Source organism: Pygocentrus nattereri, chromosome 1 (genome assembly GCF_015220715.1).
Source record: "Pygocentrus nattereri isolate fPygNat1 chromosome 1, fPygNat1.pri, whole genome shotgun sequence".
Lineage (NCBI taxonomy): Eukaryota > Metazoa > Chordata > Actinopteri > Characiformes > Serrasalmidae > Pygocentrus > Pygocentrus nattereri.
This window is the reverse complement of record NC_051211.1, coordinates 56,730,258-56,750,511: the sequence shown is the minus strand read 5'-3', so window position 1 is coordinate 56,750,511 and position 20,254 is coordinate 56,730,258. Positions and strand designations below refer to the sequence as shown.

Below are 20,254 nucleotides of genomic sequence, written 5' to 3'. Positions count from 1 at the left end.
ACACAACCACCAATCAGATAGAGCTACATCAACACCAACCAGGAGGAACTACACAACCACCAATCAGATAGAGCTACATAAACACCAACCAGGAGGAACTACACAACCACCAATCAGATAGAGCTACATAAACCCCAACCAGGAGGAACTACACAACCACCAATCAGATAGAGCTACATCAACACCAACCAGGAGGAACTACACAACCACCAATCAGATAGAGCTACATAAACCCCAACCAGGAGGAACTACACAACCACCAATCAGATAGAGCTACATCAACACCAACCAGGAGGAACTACACAACCACCAATCAGATAGAGCTACATCAACACCAACCAGGAGGAACTACACAACCACCAATCAGATAGAGCTACATAAACACCAACCAGGAGGAACTACACAACCACCAATCAGATAGAGCTACATAAACACCAACCAGGAGGAACTACACAACCACCAATCAGATAGAGCTATATAAACACCAACCAGGAGGAACTACATAACCACCAATCAGAGAGAGCTACATAAACCCCAACCAGGAGGAACTACACAACCACCAATCAGATAGAGCTACATAAACACCAACCAGGAGGAACTACACAACCACCAATCAGATAGAGCTACATCAACACCAACCAGGAGGAACTACTCAACCACCAATCAAATAGAGCCACATAAACACCAACCAGGAGGAACTACATAACCACCAACCAACCAGGAGGAACTACATAACCACCAATCAGATAGAGCTACATAAACACCAACCAGGAGGAACTACACAACCACCAATGAGATAGAGCTACATAAACACCAACCAGGAGGAACTACACAACCACCAATCAGATAGAGCCACATAAACACCAATCAGATAGAGCTACATAAACACCAACCAGGAGGAACTACACAACAACCGATCAGATAGAGCTACATAAACACCAACCAGGAGGAACTACACAACCACCAATCAGATAGAGCTACATCAACACCAACCAGGAGGAACTACTCAACCACCAATCAGATAGAGCCACATAAACACCAACCAGGAGGAACTACATAACCACCAACCAACCAGGAGGAACTACATAACCACCAATCAGATAGAGCTACATAAACACCAACCAGGAGGAACTACACAACCACCAATCAGATAGAGCTACATCAACACCAACCAGGAGGAACTACTCAACCACCAATCAGATAGAGCCACATAAACACCAACCAGGAGGAACTACATAACCACCAACCAACCAGGAGGAACTACACAACCACCAATCAGATAGAGCTACATCAACACCAACCAGGAGGAACTACTCAACCACCAATCAGATAGAGCCACATAAACACCAACCAGGAGGAACTACATAACCACCAACCAACCAGGAGGAACTACATAACCACCAATGAGATAGAGCTACATAAACACCAACCAGGAGGAACTACACAACCACCAATCAGATAGAGCCACATAAACACCAATCAGATAGAGCTACATAAACACCAACCAGGAGGAACTACACAACAACTGATCAGATAGAGCTACATAAACACCAACCAGGAGGAACTACACAACAACGGATCAGATAGAGCTACATCAACCCCAACCAGGAGGAACTACATAACCACCAATCAGATAGAGCTACATCAACCCCAACCAGGAGGAACTACATAACCACCAATCAGATAGAGCTACATCAACCCCAACCAGGAGGAACTACATAACCACCAATCAGATAGAGCTACATAAACACCAACCAGGAGGAACTACACAACCACCAATCAGATAGAGCTACATAAACCCCAACCAGGAGGAACTACACAACCACCAATCAGATAGAGCTACATCAACACCAACCAGGAGGAACTACACAACCACCAATCAGATAGAGCCACATAAACACCAATCAGATAGAGCTACATAAACACCAACCAGGAGGAACTACACAACCACCAATCAGATAGAGCTACATCAACACCAACCAGGAGGAACTACACAACCACCAATCAGATAGAGCCACATAAACACCAATCAGATAGAGCTACATCAACCCCAACCAGGAGGAACTACATAACCACCAATCAGATAGAGCTACATAAACCCCAACCAGGAGGAACTACACAACCACCAATCAGATAGAGCTACATAAACACCAACCAGGAGGAACTACACAACCACCAATCAGATAGAGCTACATCAACCCCAACCAGGAGGAACTACATAACCACCAATCAGATAGAGCTACATAAACACCAACCAGGAGGAACTACACAACCACCAATCAGATAGAGCTATATAAACACCAACCAGGAGGAACTACATAACCACCAATCAGAGAGAGCTACATAAACCCCAACCAGGAGGAACTACACAACCACCAATCAGATAGAGCTACATCAACCCCAACCAGGAGGAACTACACAACCACCAATCAGATAGAGCTACATAAACACCAACCAGAAGGAACTACACAACCACCAATCAGATAGAGCTACATAAACACCAACCAGGAGGAACTACACAACCACCAATCAGATAGAGCTACATAAACACCAACCAGGAGGAACTACACAACCACCAATCAGATAGAGCTACATAAACCCCAACCAGGAGGAACTACACAACCACCAATCAGATAGAGCTACATCAACACCAACCAGGAGGAACTACACAACCACCAATCAGATAGAGCTACATAAACACCAACCAGGAGGAACTACACAACCACCAATCAGATAGAGCTACATAAACACCAACCAGGAGGAACTACACAACCACCAATCAGATAGAGCTACATAAACACCAACCAGGAGGAACTACACAACCACCAATCAGATAGAGCTACATAAACACCAACCAGGAGGAACTACACAACCACCAATCAGATAGAGCTACATAAACACCAACCAGGAGGAACTACACAACCACCAATCAGATAGAGCCACATAAACACCAACCAGGAGGAACTATACAACCACCAATGAGATAGAGCTACATAAACACCAACCAGGAGGAACTACATAACCACCAACCAACCAGGAGGAACTACATAACCACCAATCAGATAGAGCTACATAAACACCAACCAGGAGGAACTACACAACCACCAATCAGATAGAGCTACATCAACCCCAACCAGGAGGAACTACATAACCACCAATCAGATAGAGCTACATAAACACCAACCAGGAGGAACTACACAACCACCAATCAGATAGAGCTATATAAACACCAACCAGGAGGAACTACATAACCACCAATCAGAGAGAGCTACATAAACCCCAACCAGGAGGAACTACACAACCACCAATCAGATAGAGCTACATCAACCCCAACCAGGAGGAACTACACAACCACCAATCAGATAGAGCTACATAAACACCAACCAGAAGGAACTACACAACCACCAATCAGATAGAGCTACATAAACACCAACCAGGAGGAACTACACAACCACCAATCAGATAGAGCTACATAAACACCAACCAGGAGGAACTACACAACCACCAATCAGATAGAGCTACATAAACCCCAACCAGGAGGAACTACACAACCACCAATCAGATAGAGCTACATCAACACCAACCAGGAGGAACTACACAACCACCAATCAGATAGAGCTACATAAACACCAACCAGGAGGAACTACACAACCACCAATCAGATAGAGCTACATAAACACCAACCAGGAGGAACTACACAACCACCAATCAGATAGAGCTACATAAACACCAACCAGGAGGAACTACACAACCACCAATCAGATAGAGCTACATAAACACCAACCAGGAGGAACTACACAACCACCAATCAGATAGAGCCACATAAACACCAACCAGGAGGAACTACACAACCACCAATCAGATAGAGCCACATAAACACCAACCAGGAGGAACTATACAACCACCAATGAGATAGAGCTACATAAACACCAACCAGGAGGAACTACATAACCACCAACCAACCAGGAGGAACTACATAACCACCAATCAGATAGAGCTACATAAACACCAACCAGGAGGAACTACACAACCACCAATGAGATAGAGCTACATAAACACCAACCAGGAGGAGCTACACAACCACCAATCAGATAGAGCCACATAAACACCAATCAGATAGAGCTACATAAACACCAACCAGGAGGAACTACATAAACACCAACCAGGAGGAACTACATAAACACCAATCAGATAGAGCTACATAAACACCAACCAGGAGGAGCTACACAACCACCAATCAGATAGAGCCACATAAACACCAATCAGATAGAGCTACATAAACACCAACCAGGAGGAACTACACAACCACCAATCAGATAGAGCCACATAAACACCAACCAGGAGGAACTACACAACCACCAATCAGATAGAGCTACATAAACACCAACCAGGAGGAACTACATAAACACCAACCAGGAGGAACTACATAAACACCAATCAGATAGAGCTACATAAACACCAACCAGGAGGAACTACACAACAACCGATCAGATAGAGCCACATAAACACCAACCAGGAGGAACTACACAGAGAAATAGAGGAGTCAGAACCTGCTGGTGGGCGTGTTGAGCAGTCGTGTGGCCTTTGTTAGCAGAGAGACAGGCAGCAGGAAGATCATATTAAAATGAGAAAACAAAGACTCGTCTAATGGAGGCAGTTTAAAGAACCGGTTGGCTATTTTTAGGGAATAGTTAAAGACATCGGGGGGACATATAAAGTCAGGTGATAGGGGGAGGGGGGGGGGGAGGGGGGGGGGGGGGAGGGAGGGAGAGTAAAGCACTCAAATTGATGTCTTTGCATGGCGTAGCAACAGCAGCAGCAGCAGCAGCAGCAGCAGCAGTGCTTTCAGGCCCCAGTGGGAATGAAAAGAACTGCATTAGAGATGAAAGAAGAGCAAAACCAGCTGAAGCATCTCAGCAGCTCACACTGCACTGCAACACAGTCATTAGTTCCGACGCTCTAATCATTCGGATCCGAGGCCCGCAAATGGCTAGCTCTCTTACACCCCAAAGGCAGTGTCTGCTAAAGGGGAATTCCACCGTTTTTAAAATTTCTGCATCGTTGGGATGTGAAAGTTAGTCAGAGCCATTCACAATGTGAAATGGTTCACTGTAGTGAAACTGACTACAGCAGAGGGGATGGGAACCAGGGGTCACCATGACTACAACAGAAATATAGACAATATATTTACCATCCAGAACCACCAGAGAACCTACACGAGTTTATATGGAATGTTGATGATGGGAAAATGTGGAAAACCCGAAATAATAGGCTTTTTGGGGGACTATATTACCCTGCAGCTCCCTGCATGTACCGCTCTGCCATGAATGTGTTGGAAAAACACATGTTTGGCCAGAACTCTCATAAAACAGCATCTCAGTCATCAGGCAGTGAATTCAGAACCAGTTCATGTAGGAACTTTCTGTAGGAGCTTTTAGAGGGACGTCTGGTTCCCATCACCACCACTGTGAAGAGTTCTGACTCAGTAATTTTATCTAGAATGGAGCGTTTCACACCGAACCGCTCTGAACGACTTTGCTTACATTGTTGTAATTGAATTATGCAGAAATTCTGCAAGTCTGGTGGAATTCCCCTTTAATACATCTCCGTTCAGCACATTGAGCTGGTCCACTAGCTTTACAGCCCTCTTTCAGCAGTCTTGTCTCTTTCTTTGCACTCATTCAGGCCTCGCTGTGGATTTCCAGTCTGGAACGGCACAGATATTATTGGATAACCTCGTTTCTTTCCCCTCACGCCTTCAGCACCATCCTACGTGTTCGCTCTTTTGCTCTCAGTCTCTTTCTCTCTAGAACTCTATCCCTCGTGACCCCTTCTTCGCTCTGAAAACGGGTCGTTCTGTGTCGATTCACTGAGGGTCAGCAACACCAATCATAGATCTTGGAGCAGCCATGTAGCAGAGTACAAGGTGATTTTCATTTGTGAAGAATAGCGAATGCAAAGAAAGTTAGATGCTCAGAAAAAGGGGCTACTTTGTTCTCCCACATTTCTGTTCACTCCCTTAATTCAGAGAGTCAGACAGAACCTTACTTTTTTAATATGTCTTAGTTAATATCTTACATTTTTCTTATATCTGTTTTTCCCATGAGGTCCACAAATGACATTTGTGTCATTTTATTTACCAAAAACAGTTAGAATTCATCTTACTTTATCTCTTAGAATGAAACAGGCTGGTTTGTGCTACTGTGTCTTTAAGACTAATATCTGTAAATGAGCTCTCTTCGGATTGGCTGCCCTGTATCTTAACCAACAAGCAGTCCGGGCTGAAATCCTTCATATGACTTTCTCTTGCACTAAATGATTCTGATCCTCAATTTGTCCAAATTTGGGTCCTCATAATACAAAATGGTCAGCAGCACCATCTTTCAGCATCTTTCTATGTCTTCCAGCCGGAGCTACAGCGCCACCAAATTCAAACTGCCGCTTCAGTGTACAAATTTAAAGGCGCCCTCTAGAGGCAGTGTTTGGTTTGTCTATTCTGGGCTACTGTAGAAACATGGTGGCGCAACATGCTGGCCTCTGTTGGAAGAGAAGCTGCTCCCTATGTAGATATGAAGGGCTCGTTCTAACACAACAACTCAGTGATTCATAGTTACAGGTGGTTATCCACTACAAAGAAAACATGATTTTGTTTACTACATTCCATATCTGGTAATAATATAGACTGCACTTGTAAACAGAGTTGTTCAGAGCGGTTCTCTGTTCTAGATAAACTTCCCGAGTCAGAGCCGTTCCCAGTGGTGGTGATAGGAACCAGACGTCCCTCTAAAAGCTCCTACAGAAAGTTCCTACATGAGCTGGTTCTGAATTCACTGCCTGATGACTGAGACGCTGTTTTATGAGAGTTTAGAGAACTTCAACTCCATTCATGGTGGAGGGAGACATGCAGGGCGCTGTGCGGCAAAATAGTCCCAAAGAAAACTCATTATTCCAGATTTTCCACTGTTTTCCATCATCAGCATTCCATTTAGACTCAGAAGACTCGTGTAGGTTCTCTGGTGGTTCTGGATGGTAAATAAAGTGTCTATATCTGTGTTGTAGTCATGGCGACGCCTGGTTCCCATCACCACCACTGTAAAGCCATCTGGACCGTTTCACACCAAACCCTCTTAATGGACTATTTTTTAACAATTCATGGACAGTTTTTGTTTTTTACCTGGTATTTTATGATTGCTACAGATCCGTTGCTGTAGACACTGATGTGATTACATATTCATGCATATTTATTTATATTTCTATAACTGCATCTTACACTGGAATATTACAGGTTGCATGTTACATATTATTCCTACTGAAACTGCACATATTGCTATTCCTTATCCAAGTGTTTATGGTTTATTTTCAGTATATATTTGTACGCACAGGCCTTTGTATATTGTCTTCTTCTCTGTATATATACATGCTGTGCTGTACAGCTGTAGAGAGTGATTATCTGAGCCTCACCACTAACATTTCACTGTGCAGATGTGGAATACTGCACGTACAATAAATAAAAACGTTTTTGGACTTTTGTTTATATTATTAATTGATGCAAACATTTAGAACTTTCCTTTATGCACTGAATGTGGAATTAGTTCTAGGTGTATAAAAATGAATTCCAAATTAGCAATCGAGGTCTAACAAACTCCCAGATGTAATGTTTAGTAAATGTTAACAAGCATATAGCGCAGTGTAAACTGTTACCACTACAATACATACCTACATCTACTGTTATGAAAATAGCATGAATCCAAGCAACCTCACGTCTGACCAATAGGGGGCAGTGTCTATAATTTCTTTCTGACACATACTTGAAGGCTTCTTCAATATCTTACTATCAACAAATAAGCGTTTGTGTTTTTCCAGAGCCCATCTGTCACGGCCGTAGCTGTTTGTTTTAGTAGATCTAAAATAAAACATTTCGGTACGTTGTTTGGATTACTGACGTTAAAACTGCGGCTTTACTGCGAGGCTCTGATTATTGTTGTGGATGCCTCTAACCTTCTCGCTCTGAAAGACCTGAGGCCGGTCTAAATCTAGGAGTTAGAGGAAACTTCTGAGCAAGAAGTGACTGGAAATGTACATTTTCCTGCGATTCCAACCACGTTTTCACAAGACGACGGTCCTTTTTGAACTTCTGGCGGAAGGTCTCGGAGACTTTTAGTGCTCCTCTTTAGTGAAATGACATGGAACTACCTAAACACAGTCCCAGATGTTTGAGAACAACACATCCTGATTCCTCTGATCACAGCTGGCACGACTGGGAGCCCACAGCAGATACTGTTCTCTTATAAGGACACTTAATAGTCGCTCTGAGACTGAGCAACGTCTCTGTGTTGACTATGGATTTACACTCAGTCAACTTAATCTGCGGGAAGATTTTTTCTCAGGGTAAAAGCTTTTCAAGAAAGTAACAGAAAAACAAGGATCCCATGCGGCCTCCTGGCTCTCATGCAGCGACCGTAGCCTAAAACCGAGTGGATTTAGAAGCGACGATGACTCGGACATGAAACTGAAGCATGTATTTCAGCAAAGGGCAGGTAAAGGACTGGAGCCGGAGAGGAATAATGGGCCACACAGCGCTGCTAGATGAGCGCTTCGTGCCCCGAGAGTCTGAAATCAGGTGCCGAGTCATTTTCAGGCGCCGTCCTGGAGCCTCGCTAGGCCTTCTGAGATCCATCATAAACAAATTAATGCTCCTAATGACCAGTATTGCCTGTCGTGTGCACCTGGCAGGGAGCCGACGGGGAGAAAGAGGGCACACTTGATGGAGCATGATAAAAACCTCACAATAATGACAAAGCCTTAGCAATAATCAGCATCTCGCACAGGGTAACCTTGCCTGCCATCATTTTAGATTTCTCCTTCCAGGCCTTGGAGGACTGTCTTCTTCTAATGCTCCTTGCAACGTGCTTGTAATAAATATACAGCTTCCACTGCTGGCATTAAATGCGCTGGCTTACTGGTGGCCCACTTAACTTTGCTCCGCAGCGCGTTATATAGAATAGCTGTTTGCACTGTTCGTACCACTGTGGCGTCTCTGAGGTGCAGCAAAGTCAATAAAAGGCAATTAAGACATGCTGAAAGAAGAGCTAGCATACACTGCTAAAGACTAAGACCACCATATTTATTTATTTAGGATCTTACAGTTGGGATTATTTGGATTGTGGGAAGCAGAAATGCTAAACCAGGTGTCGGAGACATGCAGCTCCTCCACTGTCCTGTCACGGCTCCACAGCTGAATCAGATCAGCAGGTAATAATAAAATAATCCTCCTCTACAGTAAAATAAAGCTCTGCTGATCCTTCAACACAGTTTAACAGTAAATGGTCTTAAACGCTGGAGTTAATGTAGAACTGCTGATTCACCCTTTAACCCTGAAGATCAGTGCAGATGGCTGGTCACCATAGCAACACAGACGACAGTCTCACCCAGCTAGTAGCTACAAAACGGCAAAGAGAGAGATTTAAGACGGACGTCGATCATTTGGAGACGAATGGACTGATTAGCGACTTCAGCCTCACCAAAAAATCGAACGCTGAGAGACGTTTTACAAGAAACTGATCTCCTTTCAGAAAAGTTTCCTGCTGGAGATGCAAGAAAAGCAGCTACAGCTGAGCTGAAGCTGAAAGCAGAGCAAAGGGAGTCTGAGGTTTTCTGTTTTATATGTTATCCTATACAAGCACATCAGCACATACTGAGACAGATTTACAGCCAAGATAATAAAACGGATATAAAATGTTGCTTTTAAGGTGGTTTGATGGCTCGTCTTAACATTCGGGCTGCGACCCCTGAGCTAAACCGACTTCTGAGATAGAACTTTGGAGGCGTGGAGTCCTGAAAAGAATGGAAGCAGGAATAAAGGCAAAGTGTGGATATTATAATAATGTATAATATATTCAGTCGTGTCATTTTCTCTTAAATCTGTGTTTTGACTGGAAAATAAAGTAATAAATTGTGGCCTCTCGTTTCTGTTCTCTAAATTGCCAAGAAAGGTTTTGTCTGATATCACAGAAGACCCCCTCTTGGTGTCCCAAGGAAGCGTTTCAAAGTTTCACACAATGAAGAGATGCTAATGAAACTTTTTTCCCTAGAACTGATGCCAAAAGCCTTTTAGTGACCTTTATTTTTTAGACTGCACATTATTGAGCTCAGAAAACAAGCCTTCAGGCCCGTTTCCATTCAGCTTCGCTGCTTCAGGAACGCTGATCACCATGTGCTCTGAAACAAAAGCAACAGGTGAACAAACACAAACACCAGAGGACATCAAACTCAGTTTGAATGCTGTTGTTTCGTCATAAAGCTTCATCTAAAGGGCCCAAATCATGAGAAACAATATGATATAGTATGTAAACACAAACGAGTCCAAAACTGTGGGGGTTTACTCTCCAGCCCACCGTCCACTTAAAGAAACAGCCTGATTTGAATTCACTGCTTTTGTGATGTCACAAAAAAGTAACGCGCACCTATTCTGCCTGCAGTTTAGCCCCGCCCACTCACACTGCAGTTATAAGGAGTGTTTCAGCCTGGCCTGTTTTCTAAAAGAGGCACAGCCAATCAGAACAGAGCTCATTTACATGAGTCGGTCTTACAGGTTTTATTCTAAGGGATAAATGATCACGTGAACAAAATTAGGACTATTTTAGAAATATAAAACTACAGAAATGTCGTGTCAAAGGATGTGGGCCTTGAGAAATGGCAGCAGAGACAATGAAGCCATAAAAAGCAGCTCATCAGGGCAGTCTGTTTACTTTCCTGCCCTCTTCTTGAGGAAGTTATGTATTAATTGTGGTCAATACCTGGTTTGGTCAGTCAGAACTTCATCACGTTCGTTCTTCAAACTATCCCACAAGACGTCAACTACTTTTTCAATGTAAGAAATTCCTGTAACTTTACTGTATTTATGTTTTTCTGTGTTTACTCTAATGATAAATAGTGATTTTACAAGCACGAATGAACTTACTGTCCAGATAAATGGTTTAAATGAGGTCTCGGACGTCTGCATGGCACTGTACGCTGAAACGGCCCTAAAGCCACGTTTCCACTGTCCTCTGCAGCTTCATGGGAGAAATCTCCCTCGCGCTCGCCTGTGTTCTGACCTGATACTCGGGCAGCCGTAGTGTTTACCTGATTCGCTGCACTCTCCAGCAGCGGCGGCGGCGGCGGCGGCATTCTGCACTAACACAAACACTAACATCTGCTTGGGCCACCTACAAGACACTCACTCCTCCACGCTCATGTGCCAATGTTATGACACTTCGATTGCTCTGTTTAATGAGGGGCACAAAAAGGGTCCCTTATTTATTCTGCACTTTGGGTGACGTTGCGGAACATATCGTAAACAAACGTGCACTTTTTCTACAGCTTTTCAGGGAGAAAATGCTACATTTTAGGATAAAAAGGAAGTATTTTTTTAAGGGATGCTTCCGAGCTTGGTTGTACGGAACCGGAATAGCGCCATTGGATTATGTGGAGGTTCTTCCAGCTACTTAAACTTCTTCACGTTTACAGAAATGGCTCCACTGAAAGCTTCTTCAGGGAGCCAACAGTGGTTCTGCTACAGCATTGCTCTGTAGAACCCTGGTGGCACCTGTGAACGGGAATTCCACCAGAAACTGCCACACTGCGGAATCAATAGTGATTAGGAGTGTTTTCGGTGTACAATAATTTATTGTAGAGATTCAGACGTCTTTACAGTGGTGGTGATAGGAACCGGGGGTTGCCATGACTACAACACAGATATAGACACTTTATTTACTATTTTTAACTAAGTTTCTTCATAATTAAACGGTAGAGATGTAAACAAAGTCATTCAGAGTGGTTTGGTATGAACTGTTTGATTGTAGAGACTCAAATTTCTTTACAATGGTGGCGATAAGAACCAGGGGTTGCCATGACTACACCAATATACCCAGAATGCCTCTCCACTATTAACCAATTTTAGGCTCAAACCTTCTCAAAAGTACCACGGAACAATGCCTCGGACAGCGGGCAGTGCATTCATAACCACCTTCTGAGAAGGACATCTGGTTCCAACCCTAACCATTCTGACTTGGTATCTTTCTCCAGGATGGAGACTGGACTGAGAAGACTGACAGACATGTTCGAAATTTGGTGGAATTCCCCTTCACGCGTGAATGAGTGCAATACACATGAAGAGCCACCGAAACGTGCCTCGTAAAGTGGCATATTTAGAAAGTGGTGCATGAGTTAGGATTACATCACAGCCACGGTACAACGGTGCAGCTTGAGTATCAATCCTGATTCGGTCAGAAGCCCGACTACATCACTCCGTCCATCGGAGAGACTGACCCGAAAGCTAGAGAGACTAAAAGCGATGCTGAGAACTGAGGGGGCTTTGAGGAGGTTGTGTCAGGCTAGGCCTTCTGCTGCAATCCCTGGACAGGGAAGATTAAAAAAGGCTTTGAATTGAGGTGCGAGTTTCCACCAAACCCCAAAAGCTGGGTGGAAAACGCATGAGCCAGGCCCATCCTGGAGCCTTCGAGCTGCCCGCGAGATGTGGCAAGAAGCCGGTCAGGCTCATACTGCGCCACGCAACAGTCGGGAGCCGTACCGCGCAACACCTGGATGAAAAAAAAGAAGAAATGGAGCTTCAGTGGACGGGATTGGCTGGCACGAGCTGCAGCGTTTGTCTTTGCGTTTTGAGTGAAGTAAGACGGCCACAGCTCGGGCAGCTCGGGCAGCTGGGGCAGCTCGGGGCTGATGAAGTTGTGCAGAATGTGTGTGTGTGTGTTGGGGGGTGGGCAATAGAAGCATTAAGCTCGTATGGAAGTGAGGTGGCACTTCTTTGGGTACGGGTAATGCCCCATATTTTTGGAGGGGGGTGGTTGAAACGTGCTGGAGAAGGAGACGGTGCAGCTCCTGCTTCGTGCGCACCACAAAAAGCCAAAAGGACCAGTCACCATCATCATCATCACCACCATCATCATCAACATCATCATCCACCAACCCATCCATATGGTGTACGCATGCCACCCCCCCCCCCCCAAAACCCAGCGACGCTAAATAAATGGCACCCCTTACCTTGATGGTTTTCAAGGGTTTCCTCCGGTATGTACATGTTCTTGCTCTCATTGACCATATATGTAGTCCAGCCTGTTTTATCCGTAAGGTGAACGTGGACGGAGGAAAGGTTGTTTTTAAAAAATAAAAAAAGAAAGAAAGAAATAGAAGAGGGGTGGGAGGGAAACAACCCAAGATGGGAAAGAAATCAAAGGGGTGGGTGGGTTTTTTTGGAGGGGGGGGTGTAAAGAGGTGGAGGAAGAGGAGGAAAGGGGAAAGAGGTGGTGGGGGGGCGGGGGAGGGAAAAAATGAAGAAGGGGGGAAAAAAAGAAGGACGAGTTTCTCCCTTTTTCCTCTGGCTGGAGTTAATATTACCTGATCCCCGTTATGGAGTGAGAAAACAGAGACGGGTACAGGCTCGAGGCGCCTAGCAGAACGAACCAGTGCATCCTTGGAACATCCGGGCCTTGCCTAAGAAACACGACACCCCCCACCCCCCCCCCCCTCAGCACCCACTTGCTGCTGCTTTTTTTTTTAATCCCTTCTTCTTCTTCTTTGAAGTGGTCGCCCCTTTCCGTGGATGCAGCAGCAAGAAGGGGGTTAAAAATGGGGGGGAAGAAGGAGGAGGAGGAGGAGGAGGAGGCTGGCGACCGCGAGAGCGAGAAAAAAGGGTGAAGAAGAAGAGAAGAAGAAGAAAGAGAAGGAAAGGTAGGGCTGGCGTATTCCAGATCGGATCTCACGGGGTTAAATCTTCTCCTGTGATCGATTCCATGTGTGCCGCGCGCCTGCTGCTGCTGCCGCTCCGGAGAAGGGAATCGGAGTGGCTCGTGCCGAGTCCATAACGGAGGGAGAGGAGGAAGGAAGGAGGAGGAGGAGGAGGAAAAAAACAGAAAATGCAGGAGTTTCTCGGTGGCCTTTGCGGAGCGCGCTCCGGCTCGCCTGCCTCTCTGCAGTAATACTTGTGTGTGTGGAGAGAGAGAGAGAAGGAGAGGGAGAGAGGGAGGGAGGGAGCGCGCGCGCGAGGAAGGGGGGGCGAACCAAACCAAGCCCCCCCCCTCCTCTCCTCTCCTCCTCCCATGTAGACTCTCTGACTGCTTCCAGATGTTGCTGCACTACAAAAAAAGGGAGAATAAATGGTCCAGACGCATTAAGAGGTGCTGGAGGTGGAGAAACCAGAGCAGGGGTGGAGAAGGAGAGGAAGCAGGACCATCTCAGATGGCTTGTCCTAAGGTGGCTTTGAGAGGGTCAGTGCTTGGTGGAAGGCCCTCTCGGAGAGCTTCAGGAAGACCCCCAGGTTCCCAGAGGTCGGCGACGGGAGAGCTGGCGGGGTTCTCCACGGCGAAGGCCACCATGCTGGTGGAGCCGGTGCCAAAGACCAGGGAAAGTGGATGTAGGTTCCTCTGAATGTTGAACAGTGAATAAATAATTTTTAAAAATCTTTTTGATGTTACATATTAAAAAAACTATATTCGCATCGTCTGAAGGAAATTTGCTGCTCAGAGAAACAGAAATAAAAATTGAATTGAAAGAAATCGAATGTTTGTAAGGAATGAGTCACGGAATTGAGACGTAATAAAATGGGAAGGGAGGGAGGGAAGGAACGAGAGAAAGAAAGGAAGATAGAGAGGAAGGAAAGGACAGTGGGAGAAAGAAAGAGAAGAAGAAGAAAGGAAATTATGGGAGAAGCAGAAAGAAATAAACAAAGAAGAAATAAAGAAGAAGATGGTCGGAGGAAGACGGATAGCAGGAGGTTTAGAAAACTTCAGCTGAGCTGGGATGGAGGGATGGAGGAGGGAGGAGGTTATAGAGCCATAAAAAGGCTGTGAGGGAGAAGCGTTTTAAACCAGCCCAGCCAATCAGCTGCAAGGGCCTCATGACATCATCAGTGGACCCGTCTCAATATTCCACCACACAAGAAAAACGACAAGTATAGAGAGAGCACCACCCGCTGAGACGACATGACAGTGTTCCCACTCAGAGAACCGTATGCATGCTTAAATGGTTCTCTTCATGGGGGAATGGTTCTTGAGAGTGATGGAGAATGTGTGGTATGTGGTTCTATATAGAACCTTTTTTGAAAAATTTGAAAATGCTCTATATAGCAATAAACCCCGCATGGTGCTCTGTGTAGAACCATATACGACATGTTCTCCATGGAGCTGAAGAACCATTTCACCATGCGAAGAACCGTTTAATAATGCAAATGCGTAATAAGTAAACTATAAGAGATAAAGACGTGTTCCACGCTGATCGAGAAGGATTCACTTTGTTTACGTTACATTGTTTTCCAGCGAAGTTCAAAGCATATATAAACAAACATGAGCCGGGTGGGGGTAAGGGGGGGGGGGGGGTGGTTGGGGGTGTAAGAGTACCCAGAGCCCCCGTGGGCCCAATAACGTTCATCAACTTCACTGAGTCCAGCTCCTCCCTGGTCTTCTTCTGCTAGGCTGGAGTGGTGGTGGTGGTGGGGGGGGGGTCGATAAAGGGGCTGGCAGGGCCTGGGAATCTGAACGAAAGGACTTCGGATCTGTCATCATCAAATGCCTTGTTGCCCGAGTTTGAGTTTAGCAGCAGGCCTTTTCCTCCTGGCCATGGGAAAATGTCCCATTTTCTCTAGAGACATCACTGCCCCTCCTTATCCCCCCATACGCCCCCCCACCCGACCACCACACTGTAAACCCTGACAGTTCAGTTTACTCAAACTATTTAAGGTAACTCGTCGCTTCCAATGAATTAAGTTCAGAAACTCCGTTTTAAAGCTGTTTGAAATGACTTGTGGAGTTGAATACAATCAAACTTTTAAGTTCAACAAACAAAAGTATAAGTTTACACACACAAACTGCACTGTTGCAGAAACCAGAGCTTTCAAGTTCACAAAATGAGATGAATTAAAAAGAAAGAACTGATTTTTCAGCCTAGCTCAGTGTGAGGTGCAGTCAGAGGGTTTAGTGTGAAACAGTTCAGACGTCTTTACAGTGGTGGTGATGGGAACCAGGCGTCGCCATGACTACAACACAGATATAGACACTTTATTTACCATCCAGAACCACCAGAGAACCTACACGAGTCTTCTGAGTTTATCTGGAATGTTGATGATGTTCCCCTTTAAGTTTTTTGTTACGACCTAACTCAGCAGAAATGGTAACTCATGGTAAAGATGCTAAAACATGTAAAGTGCATCCAAACTTATATTTAAGGTTTTATTTATATATTTATATATATATATAACATGCAAATGGGTTATTTGTTTGAAAACAACATCTGAAGGAAAAATAAGAGCTGAGTAATTATAATTTGGTTATTTATAGGACAAATAAGGTCAGGGCAGTTTACTCTCCACAGAACTAACGCACAGCATCTCAGCCATTCCAGCTCTGGTTCACAAACAGGGAAACATCACTGGGACAAATATTACTGGGCAAAAACACCAAGTATCTAAAAGTGGGGACTTTTATTATAGTGGCTTTGCTTCTCATGTTAGCGATGTCCTACTTAAAGGGCCCATGTCATGAAAAAACTCAATTTTCTTCACGTTTAGTTTCTCAACTCAGCTCAGGTCAGTCATGTCAGTCAGACAGAGTAGAGTCAGTATGCACAGATTTTGTCACTAATCCAATCAACACGTTTACATGCACTAATCAGATAATGGGGAAATTCCGGGTTCCCCGTCTGATCTCGCACATGGGCAGAGTGAGAAGTCTGATTACTGGGCCAAAATCCAGCCTCTTATTCGGATTTCTAGATCAGAGTTTGGTGTTTACATGACCATTTGACTAATCGGATAACTGCAGAAATCCGATTATGATCGGATTACTGACTGCATGTGTTGCATCATCACCCTACACATGTCACTTTACACATTACCAGTATTTAGATGTACGCCTTCTACCTCGTACTCACGCTGCTGTGGACCATGCTGCTGTTATCTGCCCCTTCTATTTATTGTTTATGTCACTTTGGGAGTTGACTGGACCGTGAGTACATCTTATCTCATCTCATCTCATCTCATCTCATCTCATCTCATCTCATCTTATCTTATCTTATCTTATCTTATCTCATCTCATCTCATCTCATCTCATCTCATCTCATCTTATCTCATCTCATCTCATCTCATCTCATCTCATCTCATCTCATCTCATCTCATCTCATCTCATCTCATCTTATCTCATCTCATCTCATCTCATCTCATCTCATCTTCTCTCATCTCATCTCATCTCATCTCATCTCATCTCATCTCATCTTCTCTCATCTCATCTCATCTCATCTCATCTCATCTCATCTCATCTCATCTTCTCTCATCTCATCTCATCTCATCTCATCTCATCTCATCTCATCTTCTCTCATCTCATCTCATCTCATCTCATCTCATCTCATCTCATCTCATCTCATCTTCTCTCATCTCATCTCATCTCATCTCATCTCATCTTCTCTCATCTCATCTCATCTCATCTCATCTCATCTCATCTCATCTTCTCTCATCTCATCTCATCTCATCTCATCTCATCTCATCTTCTCTCATCTCATCTCATCTCATCTCATCTCATCTCATCTTATCTTATCTCATCTCATCTCATTATGAGCGCATTATTTTGTCTACTTTACATAAACTGCTAATTTAAAAGAACAATATGTAAGAGGACACGACCTGTTGAATCCGTAGTTCACTCTCCAGTTATTTAGTGTTGATGTATTTTCAGTTCATAAGTCAAACGACCCTGCAGCCCATTTATGCCAATGTCTTTGTGATGTCACAAAAAACAACTAGTTGTTAATAACCACCTAAAGCAGTTTAGCCCCACCTGTTCACATCAACACTATTAAGTTAAGTTAAAGGCTCAATCAGAACAAAGCTCATTCACCTACATCAGTCTTAAAGGTGCAGTAACAGGACCAGCCTGGTGAATTCAAGGGGACAAAAAGATGAAAAATGGTCATAATAAAATGATTCACGGCTGTTTTCATGCATAAAACCACACAACTGTTATATGAAAATGATGTACAACTGTTTTTGGCACGTGAACCAAGACAAACCGTTTAAGTAGAACGACTAAAATACACAAAAAAGTAGAATATGGGCCCTTTGCATAGAAAAAAGTCCTGACCATCAATCTGAAGAACCATTTTACCATGCAAAGAAACCTTAAATTATGCAAAGGGTTCTTTGAGTGTTCATGGTTCTATATAGAACTGTTTTCTTTACTAAAGAATCCAGTTTAAACACTTCCTCAATCCGTAGAGCCGCCCTTTCGATTCCATCTTATCTCGAGATCATACAAGACTCACATCCAGAGTTATGAGCCTGTGAAGAGGGGCTGAGATACACGTCATCTGCCTCTCACCGTGTGGAGCTGGTGGATTCGTGTGTCCGTCTACATTCTCTGTGATACTGAGGTGAGAGTCCGAGTCGACTCTTGGGTCTCTGAGATTCAAGTCCGAGTTGAGTCTCGAGTCTCTGAAATTTGAGTCACAGTTGACTCTGGAGTCTCTGAGGTGACAGTCTGAGTTGAGTCTCTGAGGTTTGAGACCGGAGTTATGAGCCTGTGAAGAGGGGCTGAGATACGCGTTATCTGCCTCTCACCGTGTGGAGCTGCTGGATTCGTGTGTCTGTCTACTTTCTGTGTGAAACTGACTGACGGACACTCAGGAGATCTCTAAGGACTGACCGTCACGCCGGAAACCCTTCATTCTTCATTCAGTCCACATCAGAGACTCGTGTGAAACGGCGTCAGAGAGTTTCCAGCTGCTGAAGCTGCTGCAGCGGGTTTGGAAAGTAGTGATGAAGATAACGGAGCGTTTAGATATGAAACAGATGAGGATCCTGTTCTATGAAGAACCTTCAGAGGAGAGTTTAAGGAGAGATGAACAGATCCAGAGAGGATGGCCTCAGAGCTCAGAGGGTTAAGGTGCATGTCCTGCCTGTGCTTCAGTGAAGGAATTAAAGCAGCTATATGAACAGATTTTACCTTTAAAGTTCATGTAACAAAGTAAAAACCTCCAAGATTCATTTGTGTCAAATATCTAATACACGATTTATTATAGTTTATATTGCATGGCAGTTGTGTTCATATAAGACTTTTCAAAGGCTGATTCTCACGAATAAAACATGCTGCAAATACATTATTTGGGTCATTCTAGCGTTCACAGATATATTACACTTAAAAAACAAGCGAGGGTTTCAAATTTATTTATGTTTTAGAATAAAACAATTATTTTAACAATTTCAAGTTCTTGAGCCTCAATTGATCAATACTGTTTTTTAAATTAATCATATAGAATTCCAATCACCACAGAACAGCTCGTCCCCACAGTCAGGTGTGAAGCCTGAGGCCATATTCTGAAGAAAAAAAACACGTTTCTGCGATTTTAACTGCAATAATCTCTAATGGCTATGGAATTTTTACATTTAAATGACAAAGAAAACAAAAGTCAAATATATATTATTAAATATATTCCTGTATTCTGTGTAACACCAATGAGGACCAGTAACACCAGTGACTCCTATGGAGGGACAGGAAAGTGGACGCTACTGTAGAAAGACCAGTTTACATTACTTTCCGTACACACCTGAGAGTTTTAAAGGTCTTGATTGCACTTCAATAATATTTCAGCAGAATTTGATTGGCTTGATATCTCAGTTCATTCCCAACATAAAGCATTTGGTGAAATATTTAATCTGTTTTTTATTTGTCGCGTTTCATTTTGTGATTTCCAGGCCCGATAATTAAACAGTGCAATGTTTACTTCATTTCAGGCTAAAGTTTCTCCATTAATCTGAAGAACCATTTCACCAAGCAAAGAACCATTTAAGCAAACCGTTATATCGCTGTGATTGGATCAAAACCTCATTTCTCCAAAATGGAAATTTTACATTAGAAGGAAAAAACCTACTTCACTTTTAATGTAAGTCAATGGAACCAGAATTCTTTCCATGTAATTTTGTGTCATTTCTTTTGGTCCCTTCATCATGAAATTTACACACAATGTAAAGGGTGACAGGTATTTTCAAATTATGTCAAAAACTGAAAAACATAAAAAATGGAGATACGAGGTTTTGTCCCGACAACAGCGATATACATTCACGTATTAGGGAATGAAAAAACAGGACAGACTGGTTCATGGTGGTCTGGTGCTGGTTTAACTGGTCACCTCTGCATAGTCGTGCTGGTTGACCAGAATAGCAACATGCAAAACACAACATATGCTGGTTTTGCTGGTGGCCAGTCTACAGATGCTA

General features: G+C 43.8%; 1 protein-coding gene across 20 annotated transcripts in view; it reads right to left on the bottom strand.

Annotated features, from left to right (window-relative positions):
* cacna1c (calcium channel, voltage-dependent, L type, alpha 1C subunit) overlaps window positions 1-20,254 on the bottom strand; it is a 367,076-nt gene that overhangs the window by 329,916 nt on the left and 16,906 nt on the right. For 3 of the 20 annotated variants that reach the window (XM_037537575.1, XM_037537581.1, XM_037537600.1), the window contains exon 1: window positions 13,042-14,211. The exons of the other annotated variants lie outside the window; for them this stretch is intronic. In XM_037537575.1, coding sequence (XP_037393472.1) covers window positions 13,042-13,099 — 58 coding nt within the window. In that variant the 5' untranslated portion in view covers window positions 13,100-14,211. Of the gene's footprint in view, window positions 1-13,041; window positions 14,212-20,254 lie in introns of those variants that run through there. 20 annotated transcript variants of the gene reach the window in all.